The sequence below is a fragment of the Coloeus monedula genome (assembly GCF_965178545.1).
Source record: "Coloeus monedula genome assembly, chromosome: 3".
Lineage (NCBI taxonomy): Eukaryota > Metazoa > Chordata > Aves > Passeriformes > Corvidae > Coloeus > Coloeus monedula.
The window spans coordinates 4,619,515-4,643,453 of NC_138783.1; the positions used below are offsets into that span (position 1 = coordinate 4,619,515).

Sequence of the window (23,939 nt, forward strand, 5' to 3'; positions counted from 1 at the left end):
CCAAATTTTCTTCTTTCTGGGTAAAGTATTTCCAAAGTAATAAAGAATACAGGAAGAAGATGGACTGAAGAGTGAAAACTTGCAAGTAGGTATAAAACACTGAATATAAACAACACACTGAGAAAATGGGGGGAAAAAAAGACACTGATGTCCTAGAAAACTCTAGATTTCAAATCTCATTATAGCAACTTTTTTTTTATTTCTCTGCTATTTGCTTTCATGTCGTTCTGGTCTCCAACACTGTATTGAAATTACATTACTAATTCCAATCAGAGCACAGTGTCTATATAAACTTCAAGGCGAAGTAACCCTGAAGTTTAATTGCAAGCAATTTTGGAAGTCTCATCTGCCTGAGGCCAGAGGTCAAGGGCATGATAAATTCAGCTTGAAAGCACTATCAGTTTAAAACAATATAAAAATAATAAATCTAACTGCATAAGGTAGTCACTGTGACATTCCAAATTTTGTTCAAGTAATTCTGAGGGGTCAATTTTCTACCACAGGAGTTCACTCACTATCAGTTACCACTATTCTAGGGTTTTTGCCAGTTTAAATATAGTTACTCAGCTGCAACCAGCATGGTAGTGGTGTGGAGAGACTGACTGGTCCGATCAGCTGACCCAGACCAAGCTATCATTGTCTCAATGTGTTTATTGTCAGTCACCTAAAAAAACTGGTAGATGGCCAACACAGAGAAAAGGAGGGGCCAAGGATTTTTTGCAGTGCTCATCTTTTTGATTTGCTGCCAACTGATTCTCTAGCTGACTATAAACGTCGCCTGGGGCATTTTAAAAACAGTCTAAACAATTCAGAACTTTCATCTAATCCCAAGCAAGCTCATCCTGACTCTTCAGAACCAGAAGACAGACCAGCACTGCTACATAAAACCAGCATTTCCTGAAGCCTTGCAATTTTTCTATTCAGAACTGAAGGGAAAAGAGTAGCAGACGTACCTGCTAAGGGTTTGTCAGCAGAGTCATGAACTGCAAGTTACAGCAAAGAAAAAGGAATTACAAAGTTAGACCACCATGATCCAACAGGAGTCAACAGAATTTTCAAATTTCTCGAATTCTGAATGATGCTGCAACTACCACAGATTCTGGCTCTGGGAAAGGTATCTGAAATTTAAATCAAGATTCCTGGCATCATGAACTGCTCCTTCTCAGGGTCCCGGGATCCAAACAAGGACATCCATGTGGGAAATCCATGTAGTTCTTGCCTTCACTGGAAATCGTTTCTTACCCACGCAAGTAACAGTCCTGGCAGAACAGCAGTCACTAGAGAATGATGGCATGGACAAGAACCACCACAGACAAATCTGACAGGACAGAACATACCTGCTGAGAAGGAGGGCACAGTGAAAACAAGTGGAGCTGATTCAAGCAGCTGAACACTCACAGAATCAGATATGCAAACTCCAGAAAGCAAGGTCCACACCTGAGTAACTTGCACTCAAAACTCCAAGGAAGTGCAGGCTCAGTGCACTTTCAGCTGAGATGTGATGCAGACAAATACTCCATCACTGATTCTTGAATTGATACATAAATAAAAAAATGAATAAACTTCATTTAATTAATTTAAATGCCACTCTGTGAACACCTCTGTTACTGTTCTTAACTTGCAGAGGCAGAAGTTTTGTTTGTACTCACAGTTCTTTTCCACCAGAGAAGTACAAAGCATTCATTCACTTCCTACACATCCCACCTTGTAAAAAAGCTACAAGAAGACCACAGGCCTCTGCTGTTTGACCACAGCTCTGACTGTGGGAACCACTGGTCTAGAACTGCCAGGCATTCCAAGAGATTAAGAGTGTGCCTGAATCAGAAAGAAGCCTGCAACAGCTTTGGGAACTGCTAGGAATGAGTATCTGCCTTTCACCTAGACAACACCTCAAAAGCTTGAATACTACAACTCATTTCTTGATTACCAAGAAACAGCAGGTTTTACTTGTATGTGATGCAAGAGTTCAAATATGTTGATTTGCATGCTGATGTGACCCTTAAAGAAACAACTAAACAATGGTTAGAAGCTAACAATGTATGTGTAATCAACTGAAATTTAGCTTCCTCACTTGTTTAAATATTCTGTTCAAAATCTGACCTACCCTCATTTCACTGTGGATCTTTTTAAAGAAAAGTAAATATGTTCTGTAAAGATGGGGCAAATGTTTAACAGGAGGTACAGGAACCACTTGCTGCTACAAATGTCTGCCAAGAAAAGAAGCTCTCTTTGCCTGACAAAAGAGATTAAAAATAAAAAAAACTAAACTAAAACTGAACAAAACAAAAGCCATTTGCAGTATTTTTCTGTTGAGGTCAGCAGTGTTCACACTTTGTGTTTTCCTTTTGGAACTTAACCTGCAGGGAGAACTCTGTCAATGAATAAACAGACCAGAGTGACTACAGAAGGGAAAAAGCACCCCGATTCTGAGTTAACATTACAAAGTTTAGATTTAGTCTGCTGCTCCTTCCAGCACACTGAGACTCAGAACACTGGGGACATGGAAAGGTGGGGACACCACAAGTTTTCACACCAAAACATTGGAGTATTTTTGCTTTCAAGATGCAAGCACAGAACAGCATCTGTGTGTAGCTCTCAAGGCACTTGCATGTGCTCCTTCACACAACAGTAATTAGATAAAACATCTTGGTTTTTTGACCTATGGATGTTGACTCCAACAGCTACTGCATCATAAATCCCACAAAATCTTTTTTTTTTTTCCCCTGGAAGTGGAGATGGTGGGAATCACCTGTCTCATTCACCCATTCCAGAAGCATCTCCCATGATCTAGAAAAGATAAGCTTTATCTAGGCCTTACAGGCAGCCTGCTGCTACTAGACCCACTCCAGTCAAAATGTGACTATTTTAAAATCCTGAGTATACAGCTTCTGTGTTCAGAGAATAACTGATCTCTGAAGTCAGAAGGCAGCTTTGTGGGCCCGTGTGCTAAAACTTTGGAAATACTGCATGGCCCAGAACAAAATGCATTTCAAAACCAAACCAGAAGCCCAGCAGAGTAGGAGTTTTGACTTTACTGAGCTGACTGTTAGCACATTTGTTCTTTTCCTGTAGCATTAACACACTAACACACATGTCCATTATTTTTTGAGGAGAAAATAAGGAACCAGGTACTAACTTGCACACACGACACTGCGGCCACTTGCTAAAAGGTGGCTAATTAAGAAGAAGTCTACTTTGAACTTAAACTCTCTCAGGACCTGTATCTCCACAGGAAAATTGCTGGGAATACACAAATCAAGAGGGAAGAAACAGCTTCCACATAAGGAAATCCTGTACTGGTAGCAGGTAAGGATCCATTGCGTAGAATCCCTGTCTGACTCATGCTCTGTCCCCTCCCATGGGATGCTAAGTCTGGATAAAAGCCACTTTTTCCCTTCAAAGTCAGCAGAACTTTGCCAACTGCAGCAAGCACAAAGAGTGGCACTTTCAAGGCCAAAAAAGTTGGGAAGCTCAGCAGACCAGAGCTGTCAGCAGCACAAGTCATCTGCAAACTGGTCAGCATCTGGCTCCTTTCCTTGTGAAGGAAGGACATGCCATGGAGCACGAGTGTAAGGCAAATTCCTCCCCATTACCATCCCAGAACAGATTAGGCAGCTTTATGGGGTGATCCATATCTGGCAGACATTGTGCTGTGTCTGTGCTACAGAGATACTCACTGACCACTCCTCATCCTTGCACTTCACTACCACCTGTATATGTTAATGCACAAGATCACAAGCACAGGTTTTTTTATAATTTAGTATGTAAAGGGCATAAAACTCCATCCCAGCTAAACCAAGATGCTGCTCTTTCGACTGCACCAAGCCTTCTACAGCAGAGTTCACCAGTCCCAGCTTACTGTGCACGCCTTGACCAGAGCACGCACTTTCACCAGCAGACAGCCCCCAACGCACGAATCCCACCCTGCCTGGATGTTTTCCGAAGCAGCTGCCCCAGGCTCGGGGGGAGTCCTGCCTGGGAGCAGCAGGAGCAGTTTACCTGGTGTGATCTGGCGGGCACGCTGTTTACCAGGCCCTCTGTGTCGGAGGGCGCCTTCTGCGGAGCCTGCTTAACCGGAGACATCAAGCTCTCAGAGGTACTGCAGCTGACGAGGTGGCAGAGCAGAGTTTGCACGACAGTGTTCAAGAGGCACACACAAAAAATAAAAAACAAACCAAACAAAAAACCAAACCAAAACAAACAAACAAAAACAAAAACAAAAAAACAGAAGACGAATGATGGCAAAATGAAATGCGGTACATTACACCAAAGTAAAAAAATGAACATAATGGATTCTGAAATAAACACACACGATTCTCCATCTCTCCCGAGGCATTTCTCTGTCCTTCCTCTGAGTTTCATTGGTAAGCAACAGGAAGGAGCAGCTATTAACATAGGACAGCAGCTCCTCCACAACCCCTGGTCCTTAGATACTCCCCATTCAACTCAACCTCTCTAAAATCATGTGTTTTCTTCTCAGTTAACAGGGGTAAGTAGCAATTATCTTCTAACTAGGAGATGAACAGTCCCTGTCACTGAGGCAAGTGTTGTACCAGTGCTACAGTTAAAGGCAACATTTGCCAGCCAACAAGGTACATCCTACCCAACTCTGCATTAGTTCCCTTGCTTTTAGTTCAGCTGTGAGCCCAAAGTAATTCTCCCAGCAGACACCAGTTCTCTGGAGCAATTACCTCAAGAGTCACACAGGACATTTAAGCTACGTGCCCTCATACAGCTACTTCAATATCTAATCAGGCAAATCTTGGTTTTCAAACAAAAGAACTGTCTCGTGGTGACAACCAACATCCCTAAAAGAAGGCAGCTGGTTTTCACCCTCTGATGGCTTCTTTCCATCTGCTTAAAGCAGGACTGAAAAGAAAACAAGCATGTGACTTGAAATTAATGTCACAAAGCTAATTACAGGAACAAATGTCCTTCAAGATGGTGGCTTCTGGACAATGCAGTAATGGGTCTCTCAGTGCTAGGTCTACCTCCTTGTACCCAAGCACCCAAGGAAGTTAAGTAGCCACCTCCTTGGCAGCAGTCACAGGAGTGCCCTCTGCTACCACAACCCCCTGGCCACTGGGCTTCCTTTTCCCCCAGTCTTTGTAGACAGACAGTGTATAAAGTGAGTACAGAAACAAACCAGGACAGTGACATTAAGAAGACCACCTCCTCACAGGGCAAGCTTTTTTTATCCTTTGATAGGTCTTACCATAGCAGCTTAGCTCCTCATACATGCAGCATAAGAATTAAAAAATACTGCCCCAGCCATCATGGCAGGGGGTCTCTACTGTCTCAGAGACAATGCATCCCTTCTGTTACCAAAATTATGTAATCATTAATTGTTTTATACACAAAACTCCTCAGATCTACACTATCTAAGTGTTATCATTCAGGTTTAAGCAACTAATGTACTTAGATCCCTGCAAGTTTTCAAACACCCAAACTGTCTGAGCTTACGGGGAATTTACTTTTATTCTGACACAGAAAGAGCTCTGAATTTCCTGTGCTTTAGTCAATGCACTGCCAAGTTCACTGCTGGAAGAGATGGAGGGACACCATCTGGGATAAACAACAACTCCACCCCAGTCAGACACGAGACAATGAAACCCAAGCACCCAGTGAAATGCATCATCCCTTTGCCAACAGATTCCAGCACAAATTACAGTGATGTTAGTAGAGAGCTAGCTGGTTAGTCAGCAAAGGAAGAGGAAATGTGTACACACACACAGGTATTAACAGCAACCACCAACTTGATTAGTTACCATGGTGTCTAGTGGGACTGGAAGAGAAGACCCAGCCCTGTTACATTCCCAATCTGGCGTCTATATCGGGATCTCTGTAAGGAGAGGAAGGTAAGCAGGATCCGATCCCAGCACACCAAGGCAGAAAGAAAAAAAACAAAAAAACACCGAAGTCAGAGCATGAATGGAAACCGTGGCCATGCAGGGGTTCCAGATGCCACGCAGGGCCCCAGCCCACCTCAGTTCAAGGCAGAATGGTTATCTAGGAGGAAGTGCTTCTCTCCACCACCACACACCGGGTTAGCATCATGTAGAAGACAGTCCATAAGTTTGGAGGGAGTCACAGCACACTTGGTTTCTTTCTACACATCATGCAGAGCTGGCATGGTCAGTGAAAGCAGGATTTAAACCTCAGAGATTAATCTCCCAAGAGAGTAGTGAAATCTACTACAAGAAATCACAGTGCATGAACTACTGCTCCGGGCTCAGCACCAACATGTGTCCTTCAGCAGGAAGACACTGGAGAGCAGGTCAGTGGGAAGCAGGGCAAGCAGGCCACCTCAGGCACACTGCTGGTGCATGACACTGCAGGGTTCTTTTCAATTCTCAGGGGAAGGACACATGCAGAAAGGGAAAACCAAGCTTTCCACACAATTTTGAGCACACACAACCACCCTCGCTGTATTTAGCCTTACCATTGGGCAATAGCCAACTCACTTTGTCTAAGCTCTCCGACTGGGAAAAGGACAGGGCAAAGTTTAATTTGGAAATCCCCACAATCTTATTTTTGGAGTTATTTTCTTTTATCCCACAGGCAACCCAAAGAACCTGCAATAAGCAGGAATATTTGTTGGGCAAAGAACAGAAGAAACTTGTATGTTTTGGGGTTGTTTCTACGACTACATACATAATTTTCATTCTTTCTTAGAAAAGCAAGTTACCAGCTAATTAGAGAGGAGAAAAAAGGAAGCACCTCCTCCACCAGCTGCAAGTTTCATCACCACAGGACTCTAATCTGCCTTTGTCAGTTCTTGTGACTTTTTCATATGCCCACTCAAAGAACTGTGCTTCACTTTGGAGTTATCCTCCTAATGCTACAAACCCTGCAGGGATGGTAACAGTTATCGCAAAACAGACAGTGAATGAGAATGGATGCAGAGTGGCTACTCCTTCCTTACTTTCAAGTAGGGTGATGAAGGGGGTTTTGGCAAGTATACTCCGGGCTTAGGAGGCAGGCACTGGCAACAGAAAAATCAAGTCCTAATATCAACACACAGCATTCCTTAAAAGTGCATGTGTGGTGCTTTCCCTTTAGAAGTGGAAAGGAAAGTAGAGCTGGAGGGAAGGGGAACAGACCAGAGCTAGGGGATCTTGGATTAAATGCTCTGAGGGCATATATCCTTGTGTTTGGGGATCAACTTCAACACCTAGTGATTTTCAGGTGCAACTCACGGTCAGTAGATCTTTTCAAGCACAGTACAGAGGTAATCACTAAAGGCAGATGATCAGAGTTCCACATGACCATATCTACCTCTAGCCATGGTTGCCAAGGCTTGGCTGAAACAACTCCTACCCCCCTTTAATCCCTCCCTCTGATCCTGCTGCTGTTCCTCACATCAGCCACGGGTGAGGAGGGAGATCTCTTACCCAGAGTATCGTTTTTTAGAGTTGTTCTTTCTGATGACAAGACACACGACAATAGAGATGAGCGATGAGAGACCTGTAACCGTACCGATGGCTATCCCTGCCACGGTGGCAATGGGGAACGCAGGCAGGCTGTCTGCGGAGAGAAGGGAGAAAACATTCAACTCTTCTGCATTCCCTGCTCAACAGAACTGCAAACCACAAATGCCCTTGAGCCTGGATTCCTTTAGAGCAGAAGGCACTAATGTAATACCCAGAAATTACAGCATGCAACCTAAGTGGCAGTGGCAGCAGGCAGCCAGCAGAGTAACGTACGAACAGAGCACACACCAGGAGTGTTCTTAATGTCACCGTCCTTCAGGAGAGAGCTCATGTTGAACCAAAGGTTTTTACATGTCAGGGAACACAAGTGACAATGAGGACAACCCTGTCTCATTTTGTATCTGAAGGGGACAAAAAACCAGGTTACAGCCATCTGGCAATTCCCAGCGAGATCAACAGGAAAAGGCAGGCACGCCTGAAAGCAGATTTGGACACAGCACATCGCTAATCCACTAGGAGTGCTGAAGGCTGGGTGTTCTCCAGGGAGCATGCAGCACACAGCACAGTTCCTACCAGGACCACTTTTAGCAGGGTTTATACATGACTCTGGTGTCTCAAAATACAACCCTGCATATTTTTATAGACTCATTTTTTTTCCCTTCTTAAGTCAGGATCATTGCACAATACCAGGAAAACACATAGAAGAACACAGTATTGCTTTACTCACGTCTTCCCTAATATTATTTTGGGGGAGAGTAAGCCAAAAAAGAGCAGCCAGAAACAAAAGCCAATCAGAGAATGAGTACAAAATACTTACAAGTCAAAGAATACACAGACTACCATTACAGCTTTTCCCAGGAAGAAACAAAGTCCCTTCCTTCCCCCCACATTGTGTTTAACACAAGGAACATCTTAGGCCAGAGAGTTTTTTACAAGACTCCATGCTACACTAGCTACTTGTACCAAATATAAGTGAATCAGCAAAAGATCCAACAGGTAAAACCTACACCTATATAGAAAAATTTCTCTCAGACACTTGCATCTGATCATCACAGAATTGTTGAGGTTGGAAGGGATGTCTTGAGATTGTCTAGTCCAAAGTAGCACAGTTTGCTCAGTACTCTGTCCACTTTGGATTTGACTGTCTCCAAGGATGGGAGACTCTTCAGGCAACCTAGTCCTAGCGTTCAACCACAGTAAAAATGTGGGGTTTTAATTGCAGACGGAATTCCCTGTGCTTCAACTTATGCCAATTGTCTTTTGTCCTGGCACCAGGCACCACTGAAGAGCCTGGCTCAGTCTTCTTTAGGTGCTATCAATGTACGTAAATACCTGGTGCGAGGAATCTCCTGAATCTTTCTTCTCTTTTGCAGGCTAGGTCACCCCTCCTTCTCTTCTCCAGGCCAGACAAACCCAGCTGCCTCCATCTCTCCTCATATGAAAGGTGGAACAGTCCCTCAACCGTGGTTGTTGCCCTTTGCTGGACTCATTCCAGCAGGGACCACAGACCAGCAGTACCCCAAAGCAGAAGCATCATACTGAGAAAACAGGGCTTACATTTAGTCCTCTTCCTTTTGAATTCAGTGATTTTCAGCAGAAGGGCTACCTGACTTCTGGCTTTTTCCACTGATCATAACACCATTCAGCCAAACAGCACAGCAGCAGCTTTCCTGGCTCTCCCGTGTGAGATGCCAGTTCACAGCAATATGGGAATTCAGAGTCTTAGTAAGAAATTAAGTATGAAGATATGAGTGCCACAACCTGAAGGAAGACATTCTTTCCAGAACCCTTCAGCAGCCCAGGGATTCATCTGCTATTAAGGGAGTCCTACAAATGGTAATATTTTTCAGATATGTAAGATGGGATTGTATTTGAGGCCCATGCAACAATGAACTGATTTATTTTGAGGCACATAAGGAGTTCCCTAGTTTCTGTGCTTTTTCACCTTTCCTGAAGTGCAGGGATAACTGTTTGCAAAAGCATCAAAACAGACATGCATTTCTGATAGCAGACCAGCTGCTGCCTTGTACACCAGAAAACACACACACTTCATCAGAGCAAGAAAGCAAGTGACATTTCACAACTATAGTGAAGAATATCTGCTGAAAGAATGGCATTAGAACTCTGATAGTTTTGTCACTTCTTCGACTCATGAGGGGTTTTTTGGTTGCTTGAATCTGAGTGATGGACAGCAGTTAAATTCTGTTAACAAAGCTTTTTAAGACTGTATTAAAAAATGCTAGTGTTTGCATGTGAAACTAAGAGCGTGGCTTTACTGCTTTTCAGAAAACAGTCCCTATTTTTTCCAATATTTTCCAGTATTCCACATGCTACAGCTACATGAATTCCTCATAAGCACTTCCAGAGCAGCCAATGACTTCATTGTACAAGACAGTTCCAGCTACATAACCAAACACCAGCTCTGAAAGCCAATATTTAAGTTAACAGCTCAACACAAACCAAAAATCCAGCCATTCAGAGAACACTTTTCACTAACTGGCACTGAAATTCAGAGCAATTTCCATTTCATTGAGACCATGTCAGTATCAGTTTTATGAAACAGGCAGGAAAGTGAAGTTTCCATTGCTCCTAAGTGTAAAGATTTTCTTACCATTCCACTTTTTTTTCCCCCATGTGTGCTCAGACTAAAGATGGATCACCTCCAGGTAACTCAAGCTGTCTTGAACACAGTGCTAAGCAGCTTCCTATTACAAGTAGGGTCAGCCTAGTGTAAGAACTTGGAATTCCCTACAAATTTCTGTTGTTTAGGCTTTTGAACGGTAGTCCTTTCCAGATTGAGATACTCTACTGAAAAAGCAGTCTTGCTTTTCACCCCTGCCAGTAGGATTGTTCCAACGTACTTGATAGAGCTGTTTGTGCAAACACCATGCAGGTACTGCAGTGAAAATCACCTGGGGTAGTTTCACAATTTTTAAAAATTAGGCCACCGTGGAACTTGTTAAATGTTTAATGCAGAACCGAGAACTAACCTATCAGCTATTAGATCATTTAAATGTGCAAAGAATGAATGTGCCTTTGAACAATTTACAACAGTTCAGAACAACAATTCAGAAACATTAGATGTATACATAGTAAAAAAAAAAAAATGCAGAAGTGTCATCATGTATTTATTTGAAAATTTTATTTAATTGAAAAAATTTAATTAATTTAATTGAAAAAAAATTTGTTCCAGCTCACTTCAGGATAAGTTTTCACAGACAGCTAAAGACAATTGTTGCAGCATTTTTCTGATGGTGAGAAGTATTTCAAATACAGTGTTCCATGCAGAATCAGTGAGATTCTCTTGTCCAGATGTCTCACCTACAGGGAAGCCAGCATGCAAGACTGCTAAAAAGTATCAGCTGAAGTAGTGCACTGAAGTCAGTCCTCACTTGCTTAACCTGGGTTAAAATCTGAAAAGGCTTTGCCAAGACAGCCTGACTTTGCCAAACCAGCAGCTGCTTTACTGCTTCTTCATAGTGACAATCATTGTGGGAAAATAAACAGACCCTATTTTACACAGGCTTCAAACTTCCAAGAAACAGAAAGTTCTAAGTGATGGTTGGACCTCCAAGGGTCCCACTCAACCCAAACTGTTCCATGAAGAGAAAAGTTAGATATAGACCTTGCCTACAAAGAACTTGGAATGACCTCATGACACACAGATAGGTATCTTCCCTAACATATTGAAATCCAATGGAATAGCAGCATCAGCACTGCCATTTATGAATTCAACATTTATTCTTGTCCTGCCTAAATTATAAATTTGGAAATGCAATTACTGTAACAATCATTGTACAGAACATCACATCACATTTTGGCTGACCTCCAACTTTGGTAGAACAATCAAATGTTTGGATGATCAAAGGAAATAAAGAGCCAAATTGACAAACAGAATCTAAGTGCTCTTCAACTGGGACAGATGTTACCAAATGCTAACAAGAAGCCTCATGCCAGTGACATGCAAGTAGCCAGGCCCTAAAATTTTTAAGAGCCACCATGGATTCCTTAAGAACACCTGAGTAAAAGAGGCTGAATGCACATCCAATACACACACCTTTGCATGGAACACAGCAGCATTTCACTTTCTGTATGTTTGGGCCAGATCTATAGTTTTGCATTCTATTATATATACCAGAAGGGTTTCAAAAAGAAAAGTCTGCTACTTTTTCTCCTTGCTCACCAGATTTCACCCTAACCCTTGATGCAGCATAATGCAGGAAATATATTCACAGGACTTCAAAGTGAGAAGACATTTTCATCAAGCCTTCCATCAGCTTTTGCTAATAATTGTTTTAACCACAGGAATTAATGGGCATAGAAGAAAAGGATATGACATAGTGTTTTTAAACAGCTGACAGATACTGGTTCCATTATTAGGACCTGGAAGAAGAGAATTAAAAAACCAGTTGCTCCCTCCAGGCTACTCCCCCACCCCCAATAAAGGTGATATAGACAAGGAATGGAGGGGCAAAAAAAAAAAAACAAAAAAAACCCAACAAGTGAGAAGGAAAAAAAATCATATAGGGTGAATACCTTTCTCCACAACTCTAACTCGGATTTCTCCTGGTTTGACAACAATGTCAGGTGGGTTCTTGACATCGCAAATGTACGTGCCGTTGTCCCGGAACTGCATGTTTGATATAGTGATAGAAGCATCTTTCTTGTTAAGATCTCCAGCCCAAGTGATCCTGTCTTTAAATGGTATGTCCTTTCCAGGGTATGACTTTCCATTAGAGTAATAGAAAAACTGCAGTCAAGGAAAAGAGGATATAAGAACAATCCAATTAGCGATTACGGAGCTACCGTGCTTCTCTCACTGTTACAGCATTCTCCCAGTGCCAACTGTGTTATACACAGCCAGCAGCTGAAGTTTTTCTCCTCCTGCCTCACCACTTCAGTCTGCCTTGTTGCCTCTTGGTCACGTAACCATGCTTGTACCTCAACCATACCAGCACAAGAGACTGCAAGTTTCAGTTTTCTGTTGGTTTTGATTTGTTTTGTGGATGGATTGGTAGGGGGTTTTTTTCTGTTTTGCAGACAAGGAGGTGGGGGAAAGAGAAAAAAACCTAGTAACCTGGTAATAATTAAAGGATAAAACAGCCCTGGAACACAGCCATCAGTCTTTCAGGCACAAGAAGCTGCCTGCATCCTAGCAGAAAAAGGATACCGAGTTTCCTATCTTGTGTTTTGCTGTTTGTTACTTGCAACTAAAGCACAGCTAAATTAACATGCAACACTCTCCCTTCCTTCCACCCCCTCAGAAAATCCCATGACCAATTTAGAGGATATCTAGCTGTTTTCCAGAAACCTTCAGGTAACTAAATATAACCGTTTCCCAGTTTTTAAGTGACTAAGCTGCACATTGGCTCTGCACTCCCTATACATGACCAAAAATCTTTGAAGAATAAACCTCTTTAGTACAGACTAAGGAGAAACCGAGTATTTCCTAACAATATCTGCCCAAAATTGCAATTTACAGCAGTAGAAGTGCATTGACTTCTACAGGACAACTCTGCTTTCAAACACATGGGATACCCTAAGAGAGGCATCAGGGCTGCAGGAGAATTGCAAGAGCACATTCTTTCTTAATTCACATCCTCCAAGACAGCAAGACAAACCTAATCAAGAATCAACCTGAATTCCCTTCAGTTCAGTCTCCAGAGAATGATGAAAGAAATTTAAGACAATATTCCAGCTTCCTCTTTCTCCTGCCTTATTTACAAACCAGTGTCTCTGCAACAGAGCAGACTGCCTACAAGACAGTCATATTTCCCTTCAAGTCATCTCCTGTCCCTTTTCCCTTTCCTGCCCTTGATCTCAGGCTTGCTATTCCAACACCCTCTCTATCAGACCTGCGCTCTGAGTATCAGGCCTTATCACTTGGCAGCGCAAACCTTGTCCTGATCAGGTATGTGCACATCATGGCCATCTGTCATGCTGCAGTCAATCTTGTTTGTTGTCTACATATTAACATAAATCCAACAAACTATTTCATGTGGTAGGAAGTTGGCAAGCACAATGCTGTCAACATTTTGGAGGGACTCTGCATCAGTCTGCAGCTTTTCCAGCTGGATTATAACCTTTAACGCAGCAGCACTGCATTAGCACACCCCTGTGCACAGGGGAACTCATCCCACTGGAAGTCTGGAAGCCCAGAGGCAGATTCCTCAGCTCTCTAGATGTTCTCCCCTGGGGAAGGAGAAATCACAAAGTAAAGTATGTCCTGAAACACAAGCTAAGTGATTCAAGCCATCCCTTGCCTATGGTGGAGTGGTTTAACATGAGACTTCTTTGAACATGTGGTGAGGGAAGGAGACAAGCAGGGGAAGCTCCCAGTCCAGTCAGCCTCACCACATGGCCACAAGATTGCCAGTGTGATTCTAAAGGGGCACAGGACCATCCTTGTCAAGAGAAGCGTCGGCTTAGCTCAGACATAAGCTGACCATGAGATTGATCTTTCAAACTCACACCCACCAAGCTATGCAATACCATGACTTGAGCTCATAAATAAACATCCTCTCTATACCTTCCCCAGACCCTCAAAAGAAACAGGGAATCAACATCAAATTGTGCTGGGTCACTTCTGCTCAAAGATAATTTGCTTTCCTCTCAGTTGTGCTGATAGCTACAGCCAAGTAGAACACCTGAACTGACTTCAAGTCCAAAAAAAAAGTTATGTGCTGAAGCTGTATTCCTACAACTGGACAGTGATGCAGAAAGGGAATGGCAAAACAGGATATATGGGGAGCGGAAAACACACAAACAGATGGCTTCTCTTCACCCATCCTGTTCCACACCGGCAGGAAATGTGCCCTACTTCCGTAAGCTAATGCCCAACTACTGCTTTGGATTCCCAATGGGAAGAGCTCCCTCTTCAAAACTAAGTATTTATTTCACTGAGATTCAGAAGCTCGTTCTTCAGAGCTCTATATACTTAGGAAGATGGTTTTGACCATCAGAGGGAAGGAGACAAACACAAGCAGGCTGAGCAATCTGCTGTCCCCACATCTTCAAAGCTGCCCCACAGCTCCTTCTTCTGCTTCCTCTAAATTCTCACTCAGGACAAGGAACAAGAAAGAAGCAGAAGTGTCTGAGGAGGAAGAGGAAGAAGACAGCTATCAACCTACCAAAGCCATTTCTTTGAACATTCACATCCAAAGGATCTGAGCCTACTTGGGCCCAACATACAGGAAATGAGCAATGACAAATACTATTTGCCCAAGTTCCTCGCTAGACTGATTTTTTACTTGTCAAGTAACTATAATATGAGGATGTAACTGCTTACTGATTTGAGCTGTTAAATTCTGTTCTGAAACCAGGGAGACTGGTCTTACTCTAAACCCTTTCAAACAGAGGCTATACAGTACACAAGCAAAATAAACAACAAGCACAATACACAATGTAACACTACAATTACAGTGGTAATTCAAATTCTGCGACTGCAATATTCAGTCAAATGCCAAAGGATAGAGGATTTACAAGATTCCTAGATGCTCATCTACTTCATATGATGCCATGATGATTTTTTGCCTTTTATATACCTTTTATATATCCTTTTATGTATCCTCAGTGCTTTTAGCATGCATACTTGTAATTCCTTAAGCCTGATAACTTAGCGCAGTCCTAATATTCCATTAAGCCAGGAGACCAAACATCCTGGAGGCCTCGCGGTTGGGGCCAGAAAGTGCTATGCTACCCTGAGAAACCAAGGTCTTCTCTCGAACACATCCTGTAAACCAAGATAGGCCCATCCAGGGGGGAATTCCTCGGGATGGTGGGATATCACACTATTCATTTAAGCTTCTCAGTGGGGAATCTTTGATAGATATGCTAATTTGCAAGGCCTATGAATTGTATACGTGATCTATCGTGTGTGTGCATTTCAGCGCATTCCACCCGGAAGTGGTGCACCCTAAATAACATACATAAATATCGAGGTAAAAATCCCTTTTCCCTTAAACCGTGTTTGTTTCTTAATTTTAAGACCAGGGAAAGGCAACACATACATACAGCTTCCATACCAACACTCCTCTCCTAAGACTATTTTGTGTGTTTTGTGGTCACTGCACACTCCAGTCTTGGCAGAGATCTAGCAGACTGCAGTATTTTTATACAACTCTAAAAAAGCCCCCTAAAATCACAGTGATGGAGACAAGGCACACGGAAGGAGGCCCCAATCCGTATTTGCTTGCTCCTTAGAACCAACTAGAAGACCACTGCTCACCTATCCCATCCTCCCCTCCCAGGTCTGCTCCCCTCCAGCCATTCCTTACTGAGATACGAGTGGCTGCTCCCTCTGGTTGAAAGCTCCAGGAGACAGATGCTGCGCTGCTGATCACTTCTACGGATGTGAATGTGCATGGGAGCTTTGCGTCCGTCCCGTTCTCCACAAACATCTCCTCCGGGGTGTTGACCTCTACTGCTGATACTAGGACTGCATGGGAAAGGTAAAGAGAAGAAAGAAGGATAACAAAAGGCATCAGTGCTGCTTTGAGAATCAGGAAGTTCACATCAGACTGCCTAGAAGGGGAGAAGAGAAGAGGCATCAAAAACTCCTGGACCAAGTGTTTGCACAGACATTGCATTATACCTGCAATCGAACAAGTACAGAGCAGGCCAAGTATATATTCACTTCTCCTTCCTTGTATTATCTGTGACAGGATGTTTTCCACTCACAGATGTTTCCTCTACAACACTTTGTGGAAGTAAATTCTATGGTGCAAATGATGAGTTTAAAACTTTTTCGTACTAGCTGACAGCAGACATTGTAATAGTTAAGCCTCATCAGAGGAACTAACAACCTGGCCCAGCTATTACTCAGTTTCCTCTCTGGCACACATCTTGTTTCCTATCTCCAGTTTTTCCTAGCTGTAAGTAAAACAAAAGCTCACCTCCAGAAAGCTGAGGATCAAACTTCTCTTGCTTCCAGCTATGCCATCTACTCCTGCTCTCTGCCACGCTCCAAGGTCTCTATCTGCACGGCCTCATAAATAATCACTTGGTTATAGTTCAAAAGCATGAGAGTAGTTTAGGTTTTTTCTATCTTAAGCACAGTCAAAACAGCAAGGAGGCCACAACCACCCCCCAAATTTAAAGTAATCAAGGTTAATATTGTGCTTGTACTGGTAGTTTTCCTAACAATAAAGTAAAATTCATCGTGATTCCAAAGACGTGTTGAAGATACTGTTTATCTGGCACCTTCCAAACTGCCAGTGCGCTTATCCTTATCCAGAATTAAGCAGATACATCTCATTCAAGTTTATGGTGAAAAACAAAGCAGGATCTTGTGACATCACAAGAGAATGTCTGTCAGGGTTCATGTCATATCCACATGAAAGCAAAAATCTTGTCAAGTCAGTGTGGGTGGGTGCACGTGTGATGTGTGTCCCTGATACTTCAAACGTAAGTTTTGATTTTTATTAAACCATGATTTTCAGCATAGAGGTGGTAACAGCAATCTACTTCCATTCACAGGATTCTATGTTTCTGGGCTCCAGTACCTTAAATCCCCTTGTTAAAAGAGGAGAACAAACCTTTCTGCTCCATCAGTACCTCAGCTGGTTTGTTTCTCAGCTTTGAATAAAGAAGCTCAAAGTAGACAAACCAAACAGAAAGATGCAAGTCAAAGACTGTTTAAATAAAAAGAAAGAAAATAAAAACCCTCCTACATTAGTCCTTAAATCATGAGGTTTGTGCTTTTAGTCAGTGAGAGCAACCAGCTCAGCAGCCTTCAGAAGATGGACAGCAAAGATCTGACAGAATGAGCGCGCAAGCATGGATGGGAGAATTGAGCACACCACAGTAATTGCAATAACCAAAACCAGAAGAAACCACCAATCATTAATTCTGCTGTACAGAGTCCACACTGTTCACTTCCAAAATTCAGTAACTCCTCAGTCCCATCAGGTTATCTCTGACACCTCAGACTCTCCTGTCATCACTGCTCTCATTTCCAAGAGAAAAAGAACCCTAAAGGGGTGGGGAGCAGGGGTGGTGAATTTTCATAATGATGTTCTATCAGAGCTTCCTTTCTCTTGAACACACTCTGACTATGGGCCAAAAAATATTCTTTTCTAAAACAACTACCAAATATTTATTTGGAACATACAAAGACTCCTAGCAATCAAATTAAATTAACTGAGAGCTGCTGTGCTTCATGTATTTTTTCCAGCTAATGGTGTAGAAAAGAGAAATAAAATAAAATAAAATCCATTGTATTAAGTCCAAACCACAGAACAAACCTCCCTTTCAAGCATAAAACAAGCAAGATGCCCTCAGTATTTGTGTAGGAAGAAAAGAGCCTGCACAGACATTGTCTGCTTGTACATGGTACAGAGAACTCCTTGCCACACACAGGCAGTGGGCAGTACAGATCTGCCTAATCTAAAGAAGTCACTGTTGTAACTCACTAGAACTGTAGTGAAGCAAAAAAAGAAAAAAAAAAAAAAAAGACTTCTCCCTACTTCTTCCCTAGTATGGGAAGGAAGGAACTATGTAATCCTGTACAGATATTTCGATCAAGTTTAATTTTCATCTGTCCTACTGTTGGCTCAATTTCATGTTCTTCTTTGCTGATTTTCTCCCCTCTGCCTCTTTCACTGCTTCCAAAATATTCTTCCTGCTTCTGTTGCCTTACAGCATGAGACACAGGCTCCTTAAATCATAACCTGACTGTTTGGCAGAGAGACACCGACACAACTTTTGTCAGTTTTCACCCTCAGCCCTCTAATCCCATACTTTTACTGATATGGTGGCTGTTCCCACTACCTTGAACTCTTTGGCCTCCTCTGTCCTAATAAAATCCACATGGATCATCGCCAGCTCTAGCTCTTTTCCTCCTCTTTCCACATTTATCAGGATTACATCCACCTTCCAGCTCCTCCATCTATTTAAATATTTCAGTTGGAGAAGAAAGTTGAGTTCTGAGTCATATTTCAGTCACACTTACCCACTGCTCTATTCCTCAAGCTTATCCAGCCTTAGTTTCTCTCAAGAGGAAAAAATTATCACAGGAGACTGTCTGAGAGAGAAGAGTGCTTTAGGAAGGGAAGGTCTGCAAGGTACATAGGGCAAAAGTAAACATTTGCTCTTCTCCCATGCATCCTCCTTGATCCCATCACCCTGTCCAATTGCCCGTAGCCCCAGTATTTCCTTCTGAACATCTCATCTGGCCTTCAGCTGCTTTTATCCTTTTCAGGCAGAAAAAATGCTTCTATTTTTCTCACCTATCATCAAAATAATTTAGGAAAAACCCCCACCTGTGCCTCTTCAGCCATTTCTTTTAAATCCCTAGGGTTGTTTGAGCAGTTTTACTCCAACTGCAAGAACTCTCTCTAGCTCCATTTTCAACCACCACACTTCACTGAAAACTCTCCATCCACAGCTTCCTTTTCAGACAATCCTCCTACTTTTGAACTAGGACAAGGCACTCATATTCTTACTAACTTACTAATCTTACTTACTAATCTTTTCTTATTTTTCCCACCATGGATCTTCGTTCTTCATCAACACTCTCTCTATTCTCAGGTCTCTCTTTCCTCAGTATCTTGCCTCAGAGATATCATCTGCAAAACAAGTTCAAGCTCCCACCACTGCATGGACTACTCAGATCTGCATCTCTGCTCAGGATCTGTCTCCTTATGTTCAAAGAACAGCCTCAGTCTGACATCTTTGTCAATGCTACATTGTCAGCTCACACTAAACAGGACGAAAGCACAGTTCATTTCTTCCCCCAGAGCCCTCCACAACTGCTTTTACCACCACAGACCTGCCACATGTCTCTCCAACTCAACAGTTGCAATGCAGCACCTCTGACTCTGAACTCTTCCCAGGTCAAGGCAGAGTCTTTCAGAGCTTCCAGTCACCTGTTCAGCCGACACCAGACTAAAACCTCCAGTTTGTACCTTGGCCTTTATTATTGTCACGTCCTTTTTGCTCTGGACAGATGGACAGTAACAGACCAGTAAGTACTGCACTTCCTGGTAACCAAGCTGCTCCAAGGGTGACACCAAGAAGAGGGAGACATCACATATGCCAGATCACTGCTTCCTTCCATGAAGTGACTGTTGACAATGGAGTACTCAACACATACTTGCCCAGAGCAAGCATTATTCATTATACAGCATTGCCACCGAATAATCAAATTTATTGACTTGACAGTGTTTCAACTTCCTTGCTGTGAATGAACAGGACCTTCCTAACTGTGCAGGTGCAGCTCTCTCCAGGAGCTCACACAGATCTGAAGATGCAGAGCTTCTTGCCTTTCCTGTAAACAAACCACCACGTCTGCCAGGGTACACAAAACCAGTGACAAAGCTTTCAGATAATGCAGCCTTGTCCCAGCTCACAACCCCCAGGCACTGTGCCATCACTGTGACTCTTCAGAATGGCAACCAAATACTGCTCTGAATCACCCCTGTGGAAGAAGCCTTTACAGTTACCAAGCAGCAAAGTATGGAAAGATAAGATCATTCAGAATGATAGCAAACAAGCATTCATAACCACAAGAGTTTGCATCTAGTTAGTTAACCAAAGTGTGTCATTAGCTTTCAGTGAGGCTAAGGGCAGCCAAGCTTTATGTTTTCACCACAGTAACATGAAGGACTGCTGCACTGCACTGTTAAGCGGATTGAACTGATTTCTTTGAAATGCAGTACAGCTTGACCAAAAAGTTCTTAGAGAAGATGCCCAGTTGCTGTCTCCAGCACACTGATGGGAATTCTCCTCACAGGTGTCCTCTCCAGGACATCTCTGTCCAGCTCAGCTGAGACTGGATAAGTCACACATGCTGGCACCTCGACCTGCACAGGAGACACAGCCTCCGTGACCTTACAGCTCAAACTGTGGGTCCTTCCTTCCCCTTGTCCACTGCTATGAGTGCTCCCATTCAGAGCTCAATTAAACACCAAGATATCCACATCATGGTCCAGTCCCCTCCCGAAACAATGTACAAGGTCAGGAGTTGACACAAAGGGTTACAGACATTCACCCAGGCATGGCACAGTACTTAAACTGACACCAAGCACCCATCCCTGTTTCAGTATGAAGAGACTCTTGTCCCCAACCACATTATAGTATTGGTCTCATCCAAAACTTTTCAAATCCAAACTGTAGCACCTCCTCCTAAATGCTGTCCCTCAGGCTTGGGAGGATCTGCTCAAATCCTGCAAAATCCTTTCACTTCCTTTGAGCCCTCCAAAGCATTTGGTAACTGCATCTGTATAAATCCAGCAGTGCCTAAGCTGCCAGTGTTTGGAGATCAGTGCCTTTTGAAACTGAAGTCATCTTTTCCTACTTGTACTTGTACCCCCTAGTTGCTTATACTTGCCTCATAGTGATTTAAAAAAATATATTTGGGGCAAGAATTGTTTTTATTCTATATTTTTTACGTAGAAATATGGTTGACCATTTGGTTTGGTAGCATATCACAAAGAAATCCTTCTGTGCACCTAAGTTTTACACTAATTAACACATAGCTAATTAAATTTCTTTGTAGACCACGGGTTCTACCGAGATCATGGATCCAATGAAAATGTTCTGTTAATTAAGGCTATGAAGACACCAAAATAAACTCAATTCCCCTGGATTCAACTCAGCTTGATCACTAGGAGACCTAACAAACCAAGAATGCAAACAGCTAACACTGTAATCACAGGCATCTTATTTCCACCAGCACAAACACAGCCCACGTGGAAACTTTCATCAGATTGCTAAATACTGGATGCTTATGGCTGCTACAGTTCCCATCCTACACCAGGAAGAGTGTTACACGCCCCTCCTCTTGAAATGGTTAATCATCCGTTTATTAATTAATACAAGCAATTTGCTTTGCTTATCTTAAACACACCTGGTAATACAGCCATGTATGCAGTTTATAAATGAAGTCTCTTATGGATGAAAGGTCTTGACAAAATGACAGAAAATTCAGTGTATCAGTATGTTCACTCTGGTCTCCCTAGCAGCCCAGAAGTTTCATCAGAAAGGAGGATGTGTTTTTTTCTAATGACTAAGGGTCATAAGTCACAAAAACAATATATACTTGAGAATCAGTCCTTTCACTGAGATAATACTCTTACTCAATATCAAGTGGCTTGTGAAACACCTACTGTTGACAGCATTCTCAACTACAGCTGCATGGCATTTAGTTCTTTCTCCCACAAAGCAGATTCCCTGTACAGTCAGCATGAAACAACAGCAACCAGACCCCTACAAAACATCCCAGAAAACCCGAACAAAGTTATAGTCCCCAACAGCAACTACAGGCATTTATGTCCCCACAGACCATTTCTTCACTGTGCATAAAACACCTGGTGGAGAAACCTTAGCTCTCCTGCCTGAACAGACAGTAGACATGCCAAAATCGTTCCTCTGAAACTCCACGAGCTCTGTTAAAGCATTCAGACCATGGATAGAATTTCCACACAAAGAATTCCTTCACATCATTTAGCCTTAACAGAGAAGTAGCACCCATGCCAGCAGTTCCACCTAGGAGCAAACCATGGTGCACTTCATAAGGACAACACACAAGTATTAAGAAGCCACCTGTGTCCAGCCCCTCATGGAGACTGTCCCTGCAGCCCCCCCTGACACCACGACCTTGATGTCTGCACTCCATACATTTACACAGGACACAAAGCAACACCAGCTACAGAAGTGATGCCTATACAGTCACACCAACCAATCTTGACATCTAAGTTTCAAAGCAACAAAAACTAAATTCCATTGCCTCAAAGGAAGACAGAAGAGTTTAATTTCACTCTCAAATACCAATCCACCGGAACAGCTTTCAGCTGCTGCCACAGCACCTCCCCAGGTTGCCAATCTTGTCAAGTAACTCAGGCTGCTGGAGGAAAGAGAGCTTCCTGTCTCCAGTAACACAGCCGGTCCTGCAGCACCCTACATCTCCAGGAATCAGAAAGCACAGCTGTGACACCCAGCCCATGTACACCTACCACCTCCTGTCACCATGCTGCTGGAAACCTTCATCCCCCAAGCAGAGACAAGCATCTGCTAACGCAACATTCGATTTCTCCTGGCCTCTTTGCACATTCAGCTAAGCTCTGCCCGACTCAACAACGAGGGAAAAAATAGCATCTTGTCACCCCAAGTGAAAGGAAAGCAGTTTCATTGAGAAGTCTAAAGCAGGCTGTGGCTAAGCTGTCAAAGCAGACAATAACATCCATGTATCTCAGCCCTGCATACCTCTGCGCACCTACTTTGACAGGACTTAAAAGACTAAGACTTCAGAGTCACCAAACTTTGGTGCCTCCTTCTCCTCCCACACTGCAGTCAGTTTTTGGCGTGTTCTCCTCCATATGACGCAGAGCTGCTCATTGTTCTGCCAAGGAGCAGCAAAAGAACCTATGCTGAGATTTACTTTCAAAGCACAGAAAGAAACCAGAAATGAAGAACAAGCATGAGAAACACCCAAGGATGCCTGAGCTCCCTTGCCAGACAGGCCACAGATTTCTTGTTCAGTCCTGAGGAGATAATTTCCCTGCTGTATCACTCTCTCATCTCATAAAACAGAGATGCTTGTAAAGGTGCTGAGAACCATGAACAAGTAAGCAGTGTAGCTGCATGGACTCATACCTCTATTACAGGATCAGTCATACGTCAGGTTTGGGCAGATATTTAGTCTTGAGGCAAGTAACTTCTAGTTGCTTCTAGTACTTTTCCCTGGGGATCACAAAGCAATACCTCCCTGCCTATGCTGCAGGCTGGGACACAAATCAGGAGCTCAGGTACTTTCCAAACCACACATCACATTTTTCTGTTCAACAGCCCTGAAGTGGTTTTCCTTCCATGCCCAAGTAAGTTTACAAGTGTTCAAATCCAAGTAAACAGTTCTTGTTGACAAAGTCAAACCAAAAGAGTGGAGAACTCAGCAGGCAAGTTATGTTGTTCAAAGTGCAAAGGGTAACTGGAACAGCTGATGGCAGCTATTCTACATCTAATCTTGCAGTACTAACAGAGTCACTAACAAACACAGCACATTATTTTCTGGGCACAAGGAAAGATTCCAGAAAATGGGAACTAAGATTACAAAAAGGCAGAAAAGACAGCAAAGTCTCCTTGAAATACACCAGGTTTTTCCCACAAATAGTGGCTTAACTAAAGAACTGAGAGAAGCTGGGTAGATATGCTCAACACATGGCAGAGAGAATTAAAAAGCATCCCACCATCACAAGCATTTCCTAAAATTGCTATAGCAATCTACTAAAACCGTCACAACTACTAAGGAGATGAGAGTATTAAGGATCAGAAGATGTAGACAAAAAACACAACCAAACAGCAGCAAAGCCCAATCCCCATGGAGTGGACAGTAGAGACTGACATATTGCTGGCTGGAACAAAAGCTCCCCTCCATGCTTTTTTTCTTTTTTTTTGGTTATTAATACTATCTCACGTTAAACTATGTTAAAAATACCAGTCATGTTGCCAACTGTTGATGGCATGCAGCATCTTTTTGACAGAATCTATCATTAGCAGCATGGGAACTAC

The 23,939-nt window shown here is 42.8% G+C and overlaps 1 protein-coding gene across 3 annotated transcripts in view; it reads right to left on the bottom strand.

Annotated features, from left to right (window-relative positions):
* The window catches only part of MPZL1 (myelin protein zero like 1), a gene marked incomplete at its 5' end in the record, with an annotated part of 37,528 nt that overhangs the window by 7,172 nt on the left and 6,417 nt on the right, over positions 1-23,939 (bottom strand). Inside the window, 4 exons of one of the 3 annotated variants that reach the window (XM_082277712.1) lie at positions 4,000-4,105; positions 7,395-7,527; positions 11,970-12,183; positions 15,710-15,870. In XM_082277712.1, coding sequence (XP_082133838.1) covers positions 4,000-4,105; positions 7,395-7,527; positions 11,970-12,183; positions 15,710-15,870 — 614 coding nt within the window. Of the gene's footprint in view, positions 1-3,247; positions 4,106-7,394; positions 7,528-11,969; positions 12,184-15,709; positions 16,022-23,939 lie in introns of those variants that run through there. The other 2 variants (XM_082277711.1, XM_082277710.1) reach the window with 2 other exon arrangements.